This window comes from Lepidochelys kempii, chromosome 2 (genome assembly GCF_965140265.1).
Source record: "Lepidochelys kempii isolate rLepKem1 chromosome 2, rLepKem1.hap2, whole genome shotgun sequence".
Classification (NCBI taxonomy): domain Eukaryota; kingdom Metazoa; phylum Chordata; order Testudines; family Cheloniidae; genus Lepidochelys; species Lepidochelys kempii.
Window position 1 is genome coordinate 268,127,590 of NC_133257.1, and position 16,728 is coordinate 268,144,317.

The 16,728-nt window shown below is 51.1% G+C and overlaps 1 protein-coding gene across 4 annotated transcripts; it reads left to right on the forward strand.

Moving 5' to 3' along the window:
* The first annotated feature begins 6,857 nt into the window (after positions 1 to 6,857).
* Positions 6,858 to 14,407, forward strand: LOC140905772 (zinc finger protein 212-like). Of its 4 annotated transcripts, none has more exons than XM_073329229.1 (6): positions 6,858 to 7,062; positions 8,086 to 8,475; positions 9,397 to 9,523; positions 10,466 to 10,579; positions 11,590 to 11,700; positions 12,213 to 14,407. In XM_073329229.1, exons 1-6 carry the CDS (start codon positions 7,039 to 7,041, stop codon positions 13,163 to 13,165), a joined length of 1,719 nt encoding a protein of 572 aa, XP_073185330.1. In that variant the 5' UTR covers positions 6,858 to 7,038; the 3' UTR covers positions 13,166 to 14,407. The 4 variants fall into 4 exon arrangements, with proteins under 4 accessions (XP_073185330.1, XP_073185331.1, XP_073185332.1 ...); XM_073329230.1 differs by having other exon boundaries at positions 12,216 to 14,407; XM_073329231.1 differs by lacking the exon at positions 10,466 to 10,579.
* The last annotated feature ends 2,321 nt before the right edge of the window (positions 14,408 to 16,728 follow it).

Here is a 16,728-nt window from a genome sequence, read left to right on the forward strand (position 1 = left end):
CAGTTGAGAAGCGAGTGGCGATAGCCCTGTGGAAGCTTGCAACGCCAGACAGCTACCGGTCAGTTGGGAATCAATTTGGAGTGGGCAAATCTACAGTGGGGGCTGCTGTGATGCAAGTAGCCCATGCAATCAAAGATCTGCTGATATCAAGGGTAGTGACCCTGGGAAATGTGCAGGTCATGGTGGATGGCTTTGCTGCAATGGGATTCCCTAACTGTGGTGGGGCCATAGACGGAACCCATATCCCTATCTTGGCACCGGAGCACCAAGCCGGCGAGTACATAAACCGCAAGGGGTACTTTTTGATAGTGCTGCAAGCTCTGGTGGATCACAAGGGACGTTTCACCAACATCAACGTGGGATGGCCGGGAAAGGTGCATCGTGCTCGCATCTTCAGGAACTCTGGTCTGTTTCAAAAGCTGCAGGAAGGGACTTTATTCCCAGACCAGAAAATACCTGTTGGGGATGTTGAAATGTCTATATGTATCCTTGGGGACCCAGCCTACCCCTTACTGCCATGGCTCATGAAGCCATACACAGGCAGCCTGGACAGTAGTCAGGAGCTGTTCAACTACAGGCTGAGCAAGTGCAGAATGGTGGTAGAATGTGCATTTGGACGTTTAAAGGCGCGCTGGTGCAGTTTACTGACTCGCTTAGACCACAGCGAAACCAATATTCCCACTGTTATTACTGCTTGCTGTGTGCTCCACAATATCTGTGAGAGTAAGGGGGAGACGTTTATGGCGGGGTGGGAGGTTGAGGCAAATCGCCTAGCTGCTGGTTACGCGCAGCCAGACACCAGGGCGGTTAGAAGAGCACAGGAGGGCGCGGTACGCATCAGAGAAGCTTTGAAAACCAGTTTCATGACTGGCCAGGCTACGGTGTGAAAGTTCTGTTTGTTTCTCCTTGATGAAACCCCCCGCCCCTTGGTTCACTCTACTTCCCTGTAAGCTAACCACCCTCCCCTCCTCCCTTTAATCATTGCTTGCAGAGGCAATAAAGTCATTGCTGCTTCACAGTCATGCATTCGTTATTCATTCATCACACAAATAGGGGGATGACTACCAAGGTATCCCAGGAGGGGTGGTGGAGGAGTGAAGGAAAATGCCACACAGCACTTTAAGCACAGCACTTTAAAAGTTTACAACTTTAAAATTTATTGAATGACAGCCTTCTTTTTTTTGGGCAATCCTCTGTGGTGGAGTGGCTGGTTGGCCGGAGGCCCCCCCACTGCATTCTTGGGCGTCTGGGTGTGGAGGCTCTGGAACTTGGGGAGGAGGGCGGTTGGTTACAGAGGGGCTGCAGTGGCAGTCTGTGCTCCAGCTGCCTTTGCTGCAGCTCAACCATACACTGGAGCATTCTGGTTTGGTCCTGCAGCAGCCTCAGCATTGAATCCTGCCTCCTCTCATCACGCTGCCGCCACATTTGAGCTTCAGCCCTGTCTTCAGCCCGCCACTTACTCTCTTCAGCCCTCCACCTCTCCTCCCGGTCATTTTGTGCTTTCCTGCACTCTGACATTATTTGCCTCCACGCATTCGTCTGTGCTCTGTCAGTGTGGGAGGACAGCATGAGCTCGGAGAACATTTCATCGCGAGTGCGTTTTTTTTTCTTTCTAAGCTTCACTAGCCTCTGGGAAGGAGAAGATCCTGTGATCATTGAAACACATGCAGCTGGTGGAGAAAAAAAAAGGGACAGCGGTATTTAAAAAGACACATTTTATAAAACAGTCGCTACACTCTTTCAGGGTAAACCTTGCTGTTAACATTACATACATAGCACATGTGCTTTCGTTACAAGGTCGCATTTTGCCTCCTTCCACCGCGTGACTACCCCCTCAACCTTCCCCCCTCTCTGTGGCTAACAGCGGGGAACATTTCTGTTTAGCCACAGGCAAACAGCCCAGCAGGAACGGGCTCCTCTGAGTGTCCCCTGAAGAAAACCACTCTATTTCAACCAGGTGACCATGAATTATATCTCACTCTCCTGAGGATAACACAGAGAGATAAAGAACGGATTTTGGTTGAATGCCAGCAAACATACACTGCAATGCTTTGTTCTACAGTGATTCCCAGATCCCGTACCTCCCGTTCGGTCCATGCTGGAGCTCTTTTGCGATTCTGGGACTCCATCATGGTCACCTGTGCTGATGAGCTCTGCATGGTCACCTGCAGCTTGCCACGCTGGCCAAACAGGAAATAAGATTCAAAAGTTCGCGGTTCTTTTCCTGTCTACCTGGCCAGTGCATCTGAGTTGAGAGTGCTGTCCAGAGCGGTCAGAATGGAGCACTCTGGGATAGCTCCCGGAGGCCAATACCATCGAATTGTGTCCACAGTACCCCAAATTCGAGCCGGCAACGTCGATTTAAGCGCTAATCCACTTGTCAGGGGTGGAGTAAGGAAATCGATTTTAAGAGCCCTTTAAGTCGAAATAAAGGGCTTCATTGTGTGGACGGGTGCAGGTTTAAATCGATTTAACGCTGCTAAATTCGACCTAAAGTCCTAGTGTAGACCAGGGCTCAGGATCTCTGCACCAGACCCACACAGGCAAGGGTGGAAGGCGATGACGGGGGAAGGCTAGGGCTGGGGGAGGGGGAGGAGCCAGGTTTATGCAAATCCTGTGTTGCATGCTAGGGGTGCAGAGTGACTGCAAAATACCAAGCCCCCAAAATAAACCACTGTAGCTAAAACTAATAATAAATCTGTGGCCTCAATTTTCATCAATAATGGGGGATTTTGGGTGCCCTGATTTCCAAGTGCCCAATGTGAGCCATCTGAAAGAGTCCTGATTTTCAGAGGGAGGTTGCTCAGCACTAAAAAAACCTTGGGCCCCATTCACATATTTCAATTTGGACACCCAAACACGTCACCTCATTGTGACATACTATACCTTGGGGGGAGCATCTTGTAACCCCCATATTCCTCATCTGTATATAATTGTGATCTTGCATATAAAGCAGACTGTGTGAGGTATCAGGAGAAAGCTATGATCTGCTGAAAGTCATTTCTCTATCCATATATGTATATCATTAATGCACAGGAAGTTATGAGAATTGTGTAGTATGGTTGTCACTAAAACATGCTGTAAATCGGGGAATCTGCCAGATACTTGCTCCCCAGAGGCAACAGCAAGGAAAGTATTAAATGCCCAGGCGGGGTGTCAAACAACCCATCAACCGCCATTGTCCAGCAAGGGAGCTACAATTCAATGACTCACCTGCATGAGGCCACACCAAGGGAATTGCTCATCCTTGCCTGGAGACTCAGCAATGCACCCAGACAGGCCTGGACTTGTGCTCCCCAAGCACATGGGACTGAGGGTATAAAACAGAACACAGCAGGCCCACTCTTCATCTTTCTCCTGCCCTCACTGATGCTGCAAGGAACGACACTGAGAAGACTTAAGACTCCAACAGAGGAGACTGGCCTACGTTTCAAGTGTGATATCTGTGTACTATGAACTGCAGTATCCAGTGGGGTGAGAAAAACTGCTTAATCTAGATGTTGCCCAGTCTAATAGGGTTGAGACTTTAGACTGCGTGCTTATATTTTATTTTCTGTTGGTAACTAACACTGACTTTTTGCCTATCACTTATAGTCACTTAAAATCTATATGTTGTAGTCAATAAATTTGTTTTACTGTTTATCTTTACCAGTGAGTTTGTATGAAGTGTTTGGTAAATCTGCTCAGGCTCTGCAAAGGCTGGTGTATGTCCACTTTCCATTGATGAAGTGGTGAACCAATTAATAAATCTGCATTGCTCATCTTGAGCAGTGCAAGACATTATATTTCTGGGGTACAGTGCTAGGAGCTGGGGGGATCTGGCTGGTGTTCTTATGTTGGTGCCTTTCTCTGGATGATTCATGAGTGGCTCTGGGAGCATTCATGCCATCTAGCTGGGTGTGGGCGCTCCACATGTGGTTATGCTGAGCGATCACAGCACCTGGAGGGGTTTGCTGCTGGTCCCTAGCAAGGCATTGTGAGAGACAGCCCAGGCTGGAGAGAGTTCAGGGGGGCACAGCAGTCCCACAGTCCCAAGCTGCACCCTGGGTACCCCATCACATTCATATCACTAGTTGCTTTTGAAACATTCAGCCCTGTGCCAATCTCATAAGAACATAATGTAAGAGTGGCCAGACTGGGTCAGACCAAAGGTCCATCTAACCTAGTATCCTGTCTTCTGACAGTGGCCAATGCCAGGTGACCCAGAGGGAATGAACAGAACAGGGCAACTATCAAGTGATCCATCTCCTGTCGCCCATACCCAGCTTCTGGCAGTTGGAGGTTTAGGGACACCTAGAGGATGGCCATCCTGGCTAATACCCATTGATGAACCTATCCACCATGAACATATCGAATTATTTTTTGAACCCAGTTATACTTTTGGCCTTCACAATGATTTTCACAGGTTGACTGTGCATTGGGTAAAGAAGTACTTCCTGAAGTTTGTTTTAAACCTGCTGCCTGTTAGTTTAATTGGGTGACCCTTTTGTGATGCTGTATGGAATCTGGGGGACACTTTAGGATATTATGAATACCAATATTGTAAAATTGCAATGAGTTGTGCCAGGTATGCCATGTAAGGTATCTGTACAAATGTTATACTGTAATTTGCCAAGTATGATAATCTTTTTAATATATGCTTGTATCACCTTTGTATTGTAAGTTATAGATATGCATGTTATATCTATATTTCCAAACTTGTGCTCTGCATCTGGGTGACGCTCCCAGACAGATTGGCAACAGCCTGCTTGATGGCCCATCAAGGGATATCAGCTATACAATGAACCCATTGAAAGGTTCAGGGGCTACATCTTATGATTCAGCAAGGCATGCAGGGACAGGCCTATGGACAGAACTCTAAGGTTTCCATGCCATGTGCTGGGCAGCTTGTGTTTGAAACAAAGGAAGCACAAGCTGCATGGCAAAAGACTATAAAAAGACAGCTGCATCCTCTCCATTTTGTCTTCATTCCTGCCTCTTACCTCTGGAGGAACTTTGCTACAAACTGAAGCTCTGAACAAAGGACTGAATGACCCATCCCAGCTGTGGATGTGTTCTAGAGGGACTTTCAAGCCTGCAGACTCATGCAATACTGCTAAGAACCTCATCTATGGACTTTGAAGTCTTTGTATGTATGTGACTGTTTTACCATTTAACAACTCTCTTCTTGTTCTTTCTTTTTTTCTTGATAATAAACCTTTAGTTTCAGACACTAAAGGATTGGCTGGCGGTGTGGGATTTAAGATCCAAACTAGTACTAACTTGGCAATGCGGCTGGCCCTTTGAGGGTCAGAAGAACATGTTGTATAGTGAGCAGAGTTTTAAATTACTCCTCCCCTTACTGAACCTAGACGCTGATTGGGAGCCAGAGACTGGAGTGCAATGAGAGGACTGTGTGATTCCTTTTTTATGCTTCGTGATAACAAGTATGAAGGATCAGAAGTGCAGTTTGTGACTGGTTGGGGAGTTTAACTTCAGTGTTAACCACCAGTTTTGGGAGTATCTGCTCTCCCTTTTGCAGCCTGCCCTGACCTTGGCATTTCCAGTGAGGGTTGCCCTAGGCACACTGGGTCACGCCCTAGTTCTTGTGTGATGTGAAGGGGTAAGTAACCTTTCCCTATTCACTTTCTCCACAGCCAGTCATGATTTTACAGATCTCTATCATATCCCACCCCCCAGTCATCTCTATTCCAAGCTGTACAGTCCCAGTCTTATTAATCTCTCCTTGGCTGTTCCATAACTCTAATCATGTTTGTTGCCCTTCTCTGTACCTTTTCCAATTCTAATCCATCTTTTTTGAGATGAGGTGATCAGAACTACACTCAGCATTCAAACTGTGGGCATACCATGGCTGTATATAGAGGCATTATGATATTTTCCATCTTATTAACTATATTCCTTTCCTAACGGTTCCTAACAGTCTGTTGGCTTTTTTGGCGGCTGCTGCACGTTGAGCAGATGTCCTGCTAAAGCCTCCTTTCATCGGCAGGTCTCAGACCAACCGGAAGACCTACCAGCTCTGCTTTAGGATGGAGCCACTGAGGCCATGTGACCTTATGGCATTTACAAGGGTCAGAGCCCCACCAGTTGAAAGGCTGCTTGTTTAGTGTCTTGATCCAGCGCAGCACACAGCAAATGAGGCAAGACATGCCCAGCCTCTGGGGCTTGTTTCCCTTCTGTGAAATGTGACCGGCAGCACCGGGTGCCTCTATAGACCCCCATGCGCTTTGGAAAGGAGGGTTGGGGGGGGGGACACGAATGCGCAGACCCATTGCGGGGGTGACCTGCCCAGAAAGCAGAACTTGCCCGTGTTCACACGCACATCCCTTGCATAGCGGGGTTGCACGGTTTGGTTCAAGGGCTCTCAGCACCCCCACTATAAAAATTTTCCAGCGGCTGGGTGGGTGAGCTCACATCAGTTATTGGGCCAACTTCTGCGGGCCAGGGAGACGAGCTTTCCAGCTGCTGCTCCCGGCTCCCGCCCCCCTGCCTGCTGGATGGCACCGACCAGCCGGGGCCATGGACAATGAGCCCTCAGCGCTCCCGGTGACCCCGGGCGGGTGTGATCCGCCGGCGGAGCGGCTCGCAACGGGCATGGCTGGGGGGGGGCCCACGGAGACCTCGATAACCGGGGGAAGGAAGCAGCAGCGCGACAGGCCCCTGGCCCCCATCGCTGCGGGGCGCAACGCTGCCGGGGAGCCGGGGCCCGCTGCGAGCGCGGGCCGAGCCCAGGCTCGCCCTAGAGCCCGTCGGGGCTGCGCGCCGGTCCAGGGGGGCCCCGCCCCGGAGCGCGCCCGGCGCCGCGATCCCCGCCGCCAGGGGCCGCTGCCGCCCCGCTCCCCGCCGGCCCCGCCCCGCCGCTCCCGGCCCCGGCAGCCAGGCCGCGGCTCCCTCCCTCCCTGCGGGCCGCGCTCGCTCTGCTCCGCCCGGCAGCGGGGCCGGCCCGTGGCGAGGCGGCGCCGGGACTCTGCCCAGCCCGCGGCGGGAGCGGGGCTCGGCCGGGCCGGGCCCGCGGGAGCAGCCCCGCCCGGGGGGGCCATGGCCGAGCGGGCCGCTGCCCAGGTAAGGGCCCGGCGGGCGGGGGGGCCCCGGGAGCTTCTCCCCGCCCGGCCCGGGCCCCGGGAGCGCGGTGCTGCCCGGCCGGGCTGGGGCCGGTGCAGGGGCGGGCAGCGCTGGGCGCCGAGCGGGGCCGGCGAGCCAGGGCCGGGCAGGGGGTTTGCAGGAAGGGGGCCAGGCTGCCTGGCGCGGCAAACGCCCCGGTCTTTGTGCCTTAGAGACACCGAGCACCCGGCTGGTCGCCTGGGCCTCGCTCTCCTCTCGCCCCAAAAGGCCTTCTACACCTGTGCGGAGCCTTCCCTGCCTGCTCTGGTTTTGGGGGGTTTTCAAACCGGGGCACCCAAGTGCCGGAGCCAAAACGTGAGCCCCGACTTTGCAAATCTTCGCCTGCTTGCGCTCCAGGCAAACGTGACAGCGCTGCTGTCTTCGGGCTACTTTGCCATGTAAACAGCGGCTGCCTTTTCCTCCGGGGCGCTTCGTGTGTGAATCGCCAGTAGGAAGCGCGATGATGCGCAGGGCCGCGGTCCACGTTCTGCAAACTTCTGCGACCCCCCTGGACCGGATCCGTGTGTTTCCCATCCTCCTAGTGCTCCATGTTACCGCCGCCTGTTGGGGGGGGGGGGTGCTATCTTAGCGGGTTTAGGGCAGTGTCCACAAAAAAGATTTACTAAAATTAAAATGAACAGCTGTAAAAACATGCCCGGGATTAGGTAGATGTGCAATTATTTCTCTGGCTTCAAAATAGAAAATAGCAGGCAAACCAGCAGGCTGGACATTGACATCTCAGATGCTCACACTGTGGTCTAAGAAATCTACCCCCAGCCTTTGCCTGTCAGTAAGGAACTGACTTAAGCTACATGGATATAGGGCACTTTTACATTGAAGTCAAAGTGCCCTCACATGGGTGCTGCAGTTTCTTAACTGATTTAGTTAAATTGGTACAATGATCTCATGGAGACAAGGGCTGGAGGAGACTCTCCTAGGTTGGACCAAGACCTCAATTCTCTCAATTTCTGTCCTTGCACCCAGGCTCAGGAATGGGACATGGAGTCCCTGCACTCGGCTCCTCTGCAACCCCACGTTGTCCCCAAGCAAACTGCTGTGGGAGAAACGCAGCTGCAAACTGCAGAGATCTCCCTGTGGACTGTAGTGGCTGCTATTCAAGCCTTGGAGAGGAAGGTGGATTCCCATGCCTCACGGTTACTGAGTCTGGAGGGCAGAACAGGGACAGCTGAGAAGAAAATATGTGACACAGAAAAAGGAATGATGGAGTTTAGTAACCAACTAGCCATGCTGGGATCTCTGATCCAGGAATATGGACTGATGCAGAGGAGGCTGGAGAACATGGAGAACCTGCTGAAGAACAGGAACTTCTGGATCCTGAGGCTCCCCCCGGGCACTAAGGGAGAAGTCCCCAAGGTAACGATATCCCAGCTGGTGCTGAGGGGGAGATATAAAGTTTTGAAGTTGGATTAGATATTGAAAGGGGAATTGAAGAGAAATGATCCTATTTTGTATCTTATGTACTCTTTTATTTTAATATAATATGTAGTGTGTGGTTTTCCTCCTCCACTCTCTGGCTGCTTCCATCCTCGCTTACCAAGTTATTTGGATTCTGCTCCATCCCTGCGTCTGTAGGCAGTCTGATTTCTGTGGAGCTAAGAGGAATAAGAAGGCCTTTTGCAAACTTATCCGAGGAGAAAAAAATTGATAAATGATCAGGAGTTTAAAATGGCAGAAGTGCTGAATTGCTCGTTTAAATTTGTCTTTAATGAGAAAAATAAAACAAGGTGTTTGAGCAGTGAAGAGGCAAGGAAAGCCTTGATGGTGTAGCTGCTGATGTATATTAAAACAAATTTCAGGTAAAGAGGCTATATTCTATATCTGAGCAGGTCAAGGTAACATGAATCCTAGGGGCCAAGAGGAACAGAAGCAATAAGCACTGAAACTTAACAAAGGACATATTTTGCCACATAGATTTGCTCTTTTTTTTTTTTTTTTTTTAGATTGACTCGCAAGATTCTCATCTGATTTAGCACACCAACTCAGGGTGTGTAGCCCCACTGAAGTCACATGAGTAAAGACTTTCTGCGTGATTGAGGGTTTGGAGGACAGGGCCCCTTATGCACTGTCTGAACACAAATAAAGCATATAATTTAGTGTCTTGTATTCATACTACAAGCATTCATCTAGATTGACTGGATACTGGCATTGTTACCTGGATAGAAAACTGAGGGAAGGCCCATAAACAAAGGGCAAACCCTAAGTTAAGTGGATATTGTCATGTTAACATCGTGTTTTGTTTTTAATTCTTTACTTATATTACCCCTGTGATTTCAGGTGCCAGTGACATTCGATGATGTTTCCGTCTATTTCTCCAAGCAGGAGTGGGGGAAATTGGACGATTGGCAGAAAGACCTTTACAAGAATGTGATGAAAGGCAACTATGAATCATTGATCTCGCTGGGTAAGGATCAGTTTTCTTTCACTCACCTGTTAGAATGTCCGTGATCGCTGAAGTAAACCCGAGAGATGGCCCTCCGAGGACTGGGAGAGGAGAGCAAGCTTGCAGCGCTGTTGCTTGTGCCCTGTCCATTCTGTAGGGATGAAGGTGTAACAGGCACCTTTCACCAGCAGTGATGGTTCCAGCGAAGCAGCGCTTGTAGCCTTCAGTTTGTGCTTCGTTCCTTCCTTCCATTCCGCAGAGAATGAGAGATCTGCGGCGACTGCTCACCTGCAGCTTTCCAGCCCTGAATAACAGGTCCATATCATTGCACATGTTCAGCCTACACACCCTGGTGCTGACACAGTTGGAATATCCCAGGCCTGCTCTGTGCATTGTGAATGTGCCCTGACATTGCTGCTAGACTAGACGGAGGGCGGTGACTCGTGGTGCTGGTGCTCTTGCCCAGGGTGGTGAGTGACGACTCGGTTGCTCGCTGTCGTTACTTTGCTGTGCTGGGTGTTCGCTCTCTCCCTTAGCTCCCAGCCTTTAAAATGTCTCCCAATTTCTGGTATCACCAACCTCGAGCTAAAAACTCAGCAGAAGGAAAGATGCAATAGTCAGGAAACTGATACACAGCAAATCTTATAAATCTTATAGCTTTATTCTGTTGTGCCTTTGGATGTCTGAATTTTGGGGGGGCGGGGGAAGCAACCCACCAGCCCCTCTCTCCTAGCAGCCAGCTCTCTCCCTGCTTGTGTGAGGGCGCTGCGGTTTGAAATAGGCACACAGGAAAGTGTGGGTCTGGGCTTCTCACCGTGCTGCTTGCCTGCAGGAATGGAGGGCTCCTCCCTGTGCCTGAACCGGGAGGGCAGATTGGTTTAAAATCACCCTTGCTTGTCCGTAAATAATACTCAGTACCAATGACTAACCCTCCCACCCCTTCCTGTCCTCTCACATGAACAGACTACGCCATCTCCAAACCTGACCTTCTGTCCAGGATTGAACGGGGGGAGGAGCCGTGTAGGGGGGCTCAGGAAGACTCTGAGGAGAGAGTGATCCCAATGGAGCCTAGCACAGGTGAGTTATCTGGAGCGTCATAAGGTGCTTTGCTGCCAGATGTAGGAGAGGAAGGATGGCTCGGTGGTTAGAGCACTAGCCTGGGAGTTGGGAGACCTAGGTTCAATTCCTTCTCTACGACAGACATTCTTTGCGACCTTGTTGTCTATATGCCCTATCTGTCCTACCTCACAGAGGTGTTCTGAGGATAAATACTTGGTGTGAGGACTCTCAGATTATAGCAATGGAGGCTTTGCAAGCAGGATAGGTAGGTAAAATAGTGCTGTACAGAGTTGGATGCGCAGATCGAGAAGGAGGAGCACCGCAAGAACAGGCGCCCCCTCCAGCTGTGGGGGGTGAGGTGGTTCTTTATTGATCGGGTACGCCGGATGGCACAGAGAGAGCTCTGAGTGAAGCCACAGAGTTGGCTGGTTTGGAAGCAGTTTGCTCTAACTTCAGCCAGCCAGGATGGAGAGAGCCATGGAGGGGTTCAGAGATGGAAAAGAAGCCAGGAAAGCTTATGTGCCTTCTCTGGAGCAGAGAGCCAGGAATTAAGAAATGCAACACAGAGGGTTTGTACTAGGTGCGTGATTAAGGTAGGAACCATATTTCAGCAGAGACAGAGGAAGGTAAGGACTGCTGCTTTTCATACTCCCTGTGCCCACTGGCCAAGCTTTTCCAAAGGGACTAGTGACCCTGAGTACCATAATGTTCGGGTGCAAGTGCAAAGAGCCCTGAAATCCAGCCTGGTTCCCTACTATACACACCAAACTTCTCTATTGACATAAAAATCAGGAACCAACACAAGCTGCATCTTCCCTGCCTTATTTTGTGCAAACCTCTCGCTTGCTCTCATCTCTCCCTGCATCGTGTTGTACCAAGCCCAGACTGTAGGCACCTTTCAGCGTGGGTTATTTTTCTGTTCTCTCTGTATAGCACCTGGGTGCTCTGTGTAAATGTTAGCTAATAGAAACATGGGAATGGGTGGATGTTAGCTAATCACAATGTAATTTCTCTCCTCTCGCAAACAGAATCACTGAGCCTTACTCATGATACTGTATCGTGGATAAAACAAGAAGACCTGTACATCAGGGATCAGTGGGACTCGGAGGAGAGAGAGATCTCTACGGAGCCCAGCACAGGTGAGCGAGCGAGCGATTGGAATGACTCAAACAGTGAGTGCAACAGGAATCTGTCAATCAAGGGAGACCTTTGTCAGCTCTTAGCGTCCCATCTTGTCAGATAGTCCTCTCTCTCAAACTGCATTTCTCAGATCACTTTTGCAGGGCTCAGTCACAGCTACCCACCAGGCCTGACTGATTTCCATTCAGCCATCTCTTTTTGGGCTCTTTGGAAGGTGGGTTGGAACGGAATTGGTTCTTCTCCTTTTTATGCCAAAGGGACATTCTCCTCTAAGTCTCTTAGCCTGGCATCTCTTTTCCTTGGCTGGCACTGAGGTACTGTGATTGCACCATAAGTCCCCGTTCGCTGTCTGCCTGTGTAGGAGTTTTAGAGTGGGGCAGTAAGTTGGTGACACAGGTTTCTCAGGCAGATGGTGCCTGGAAGCAGAAAGATGGCAGGGTACAAGAGAGGCAGGTGGTGGATGGACAAGGAACAGAAAACTAATAACTCTTGGTTTCTCCTCTGAGTCCAGCAGACAACGAGGTTGTAGTCAAAGCTGAGGAGGGAATCCCAGTGAGCTTGGAGCTGTACAGCACATTGCCTGGACCACCAGAAGAGACTGTTTTCCAGTACCCTGAGCAGGAACCGATCTGTGACGATCAGGGCAACGTCAGCATCCAGGGGGAATACCCTGACGGGAACAGTCTGGAGGACTCTGCTGCGGGCGAGAGAGACTTCAGTAACTTCACCACGATCATTGTCCAAGAGGAGAGCCTCCCAGGAGAGGCACCGTACGTCTGTTCTGAATGTGGGAAAAGCTTCCTTTATGAGCAGCAGTGTGTACTGCACCAGAGGATCCATGCCGGAGCCCACACGCCTCCTGAGCGCAGGGAGAGCTTCAAGCAAAACCACTGTCTCAAATCCTGCCCAGAGGTTCAGCTGGGGGAGAGACTCTATAGCTGCCCTGAGTGCGAGCGGAGCTTCCCTCACAAGTCGAGCCTCAGCAAACATCAGCTCTCCCACACGGGGGACCGGCCGCACACCTGTGCTGAGTGCAAGAAGAGCTTCCGGCTGAAGATCAACCTCATGATACACGAGAGGAGTCACGCGGGGAAGAGCAGGGGCTCGTATATCTGCAACGAATGTGGGAGGGGCTTTAACCACCATTCGAACTTCATTAGGCACCAGATGATCCACACTGGGGAGAGACCGTATGGCTGTACCGAGTGCGGGAAAACCTTCATGCGGAAGGAGCACCTCCTGACCCACCAACGCCTGCACACGGGAGAGCGGCCCTACCAGTGCACCGAGTGCCGGAAGAGCTTCACCCGGAAGCAGCACCTGGTGGGGCACCAGCGCATCCACACGGGGGAGAAACTCTGGGGGACCCTGGCAGCACAGAGACGCTTGCACGACCTGCCAGGCAAAACCCACAGGGGAGAGCCTGCGTCGCTGCCCTTGATGCACAAGGAGTTCCCCCCGTAGATGCTGTGTTAAGTGCTACCAGGGAACTCTGGCTGGGGACAATCATGATGGCATCTGAGCAAAGGAGAGAGACCAAGGCTCTGGGTGTTGAACAGAGAACTAAATGTCAGCGGGATGATCCGCGGAGAGGTCTAGGCTGCTGGTTTATTAGCAGTTGAGTCCATTCCCACTAGGGCAAAAAACAGCTAGGCAGGCTCAGTGCTCCCTGGGAAGCTTGTCGTTCCTTTCCTGTGTTTCTCTCTTGCTAGTTCATAACACTAAAGGTAGTTGCATCTTCCTTAAGCCAACGAGAGCTACTTTTCAGTGTTCATAGGTGTTTGACCTGTCAATCAGGATTCCAGCTGGTGGTATGCAGGTAAGGTGCCCATTGGAAAGGGGAAGCCATCTCTGTCAGTTAACGGAACACGTTCACTTTCTTCTACAATGTTTAGTCACTGTCCCTAGCTTATGTTCAGTGTTCTTGACGGGAGTGGACATCTTTCCCTTGGGGCTGTGTCTCGGGCACCATTCAAATGATGGATTCTGTGCTTGAGACATCACAGGGCTGCTATTAACCTGTGAGCATCATGAAATCTGGATAACTGTCCATGAGCCCATTGAAGTAACAGACAGCTTGGGGGACGTTTTCCGCAGTACCTGAGTGACTCAGTCCCATTGACTTTCCAGAATGGGGTGGAGCGGGGACTCTTCCACCTGGACCCATCCCCCAAGGGAAGTAGCTGGTTAATATTTACGTTCCTCTGTTCCAGTAGTTCTAAACCCGTGGCCCGCATGTGGCCGAATTAACACACAGCTGCAGTCCAGCTGTGCGCTAAAGGCGGGGGTCCAGGGCCTGGCCCCACACAGCAGAGGTCTGGCATCCAGGGCTGCCACCTGGCCCCAAAAAGTCTGGGGTCCAGGGTTGGAGCTGCTATCCAGCCCCGCGGGGTTGGGGGTCCAGGGCTGCTGGCTGGCTCTGCACAGCAAGGGTCCATTGCTGCCCGCTAGCTCCTCACAATAGGGTCCAGGGTTGGCGTTGGGGCTGCTGGCCGGCCCTGCGGGATTGGTGTCAGGCCTGCCACCCAGCTGCCCTGCCACCTGGTCCCATGTGGCCAGGTCCAGGATCAGGGCTGCTGCCCGACCGCAGACAGTGGGGTCCAGGGTCCCTGTCACTTGGCTCCTCGCCCAGAGCTCTGCTTCTGGCCCCACTCTATGGAGGGATCTCTGAGTGGGAGATGCTGGGCTTAGGGGTCTGTGGGGGGAAATTCGGGGGAGGGGGAGGGAGGTGTGTGCTGTGGTTCTCAACCTGTGGCCCCGGTAACACATTGTGGGCCGCATATACGGCCCACAATGATAAATAGGTTGAGAACCACTGCTCTGTTCGTATCCACGTGGGTAGAGCTGTTGCTCTGCGAGTAGTTCACATGTACGTTCTCTCAAATCCTCTTTTCAAAATGCACAATAATAAAATGTACAATCAAGAGCCAAACAAAGATACCGTCAGAAACTGACCATCTGCCAGTGCAGCTCAGCCTGCCCTGCAGCAGCAGTATGTTCCATTGCACATATCCGTCCGGTCTGAAATACCACGATGCATGGGGAGTGATTCAGAGAGAATTCTTACCTGACGAGTTTGAGATAATTACAAAAAAAAGCTTATTGAAATAATTGTCAGATGATTAAGATCCTAGGAGGGCTGGTACCCTCCACATCTGCCTGATTGTGAATCCCATACCCCCATAGTGGAGCAGTTACTGGCCCCATTGATTTCCAGGGGACTGAGCATAGGATAAGTGCTCACCAGTGAGAGAAAGGGGTTCAAAATCTAGTCCAGAGGGTGTGGGCCCAGCCTACACAAGCTGGGAGGGAACGGTGGGGCTGAGAACAGCTGGTTGTGCGTGTAGAGTTCTTTGAGACTCACCTACGCCATGTTGTTCACGCAGATGTAGAGCCAGAAGCTGGTTTCCGTGAGCAGTGTCCTGGCCCCAGGCTCCTTTATTGTTAAATTATAACATTGATATTGTGATAGCACCTCCAGGCCCCACCTAGGTCCGGGCCCCATTCTGCTGTTCACTGTACAGACGTAATACAGGACAGTCCCTGCCCCAAAGAGCCTACAGTCTGCAAGACAAGATGCATCAGGTAGATGAGACAAATGAGCGGGGGAGACTATCCAAATTCTTAGCCGGATGCTCTCCACTTGCCCAGGCATTATCAGGTTGCAGTTTCTCACGTGCATTTTGGAAGACTCGAGTTTTGAGGAGGGATTTAAAGGACAAGGTGTAGTGGCTTTATGGATTTTGACTGGGAGCTTTCCCCACATGTAAGTGGTGTTGTGGGAGAAGTGGAGAATCAGCAATGGAAGCCGGCACCATTGGTGGAGCAAAGGCAGAGTCAACGGTGTGCTGAGGTAAGAGGTCCAATAGGATAGCACTACACTGTGGAGGACTTCTTGTTTGATGCGACTGAAGAGGAGGGGCCAGTGGAGGGAAAGAGAGGATGACAGTGATGAGCCAGGAAAAGGACTTTAGCAACACTGTTTTGAATGTGTGTGAGGGCTGCGAGATTGCTGACATTGAGGCCAGAGAGGAAGGGAGAGTCAAGATGTGAGATGATCAAGACTTGGACAAGAATTCTGGCTACATGGGCAGAGATGAAAGGTCAGATACTAGAGATGTGGTGCAGTAAGAAGTGGCAAGATATAGACATGGCCTGGATGTCTGATTTAAAGGAGAGAGACGAGTCAAAAATGTCACAAGGGGCGAGAGGAGAGCTTTGCGGGAAAGATCAGGAGCTCTATTTTGGCCATGTTAAGTCTTAGTTGACCACTAGACCTCCAAACGAGATTTCAGGAAGACCGGCTGTGTTCTGTTGTGGCCATGAGTGAAGAAAGGATACCCCCATTCTGTTCTGCTGGGGGCCATGTCTCAGCAGCTGCTTTTTGAGGGAGGCGGGCTGAGCTTCCTGCACCCCAGAGAGAGGGGGTGGAAAGAATTTTTCTGATCCATCACATGGGTCTGCAACCTGTGAGTGGGTTTAGGAAATACCCTGGCCAGGCAGGGCTGCACCAAAGTTGGTATTTAGCAGGTGTTTCCCAGGCATCAATTGGCTCAAGAAGGTTCGGATATTCAGCTTCTTCCTTTTATTGCCAGGTTGAAGCCACTGAGGGTATGTCTACACAGCAGTTAGATGCCCGTGGCAGCTGGCTTAGGCTAATTGCGGTGTAGACATTCAAGCTTGGGCTGGAGTCTGGCCTCTACGACCCTGAGAGGTGAATGTCTACACACAGCAATTAAACAGCCCCTTAGCCGAGTCAGCTGGCACGAGCCAGTAGTGGGTGTCTAATTGCAGCACAGACATTCCCAGTTTCACCCATGGAGTGAGAGAGACCTGTATGTTCTCATACCATGGGCTGTAATAATCCAGCTTGGATCCCTCTAGAGCAGTGGTTCTCAACCAGGGATCTGCATACCGCTGGGGGGATGCAGAGGTCTTCCAGGGGGTATGTCAACTCATCTAGAGATTTGCATAGTTTTACAATAGGCTACATAAAAAACACTAGTGAAGTCAGTACAAACTAAAAT

Excerpts from the sequence above, each read along its gene's own strand:
- LOC140905772 (XM_073329228.1), top strand. The coding sequence starts at position 8,008 with ATGGAGACAAGGGCTGGAGGAGACTCTCCTAGGTTGGACCAAGACCTC. Across the intron at positions 10,580-11,589 it reads CCCAATGGAGCCTAGCACAG|AATCACTGAGCCTTACTCAT; the intron begins GTGAGTTATCTG and ends TCTCGCAAACAG. Across the intron at positions 11,701-12,212 it reads CTCTACGGAGCCCAGCACAG|CAGACAACGAGGTTGTAGTC; the intron begins GTGAGCGAGCGA and ends CTCTGAGTCCAG.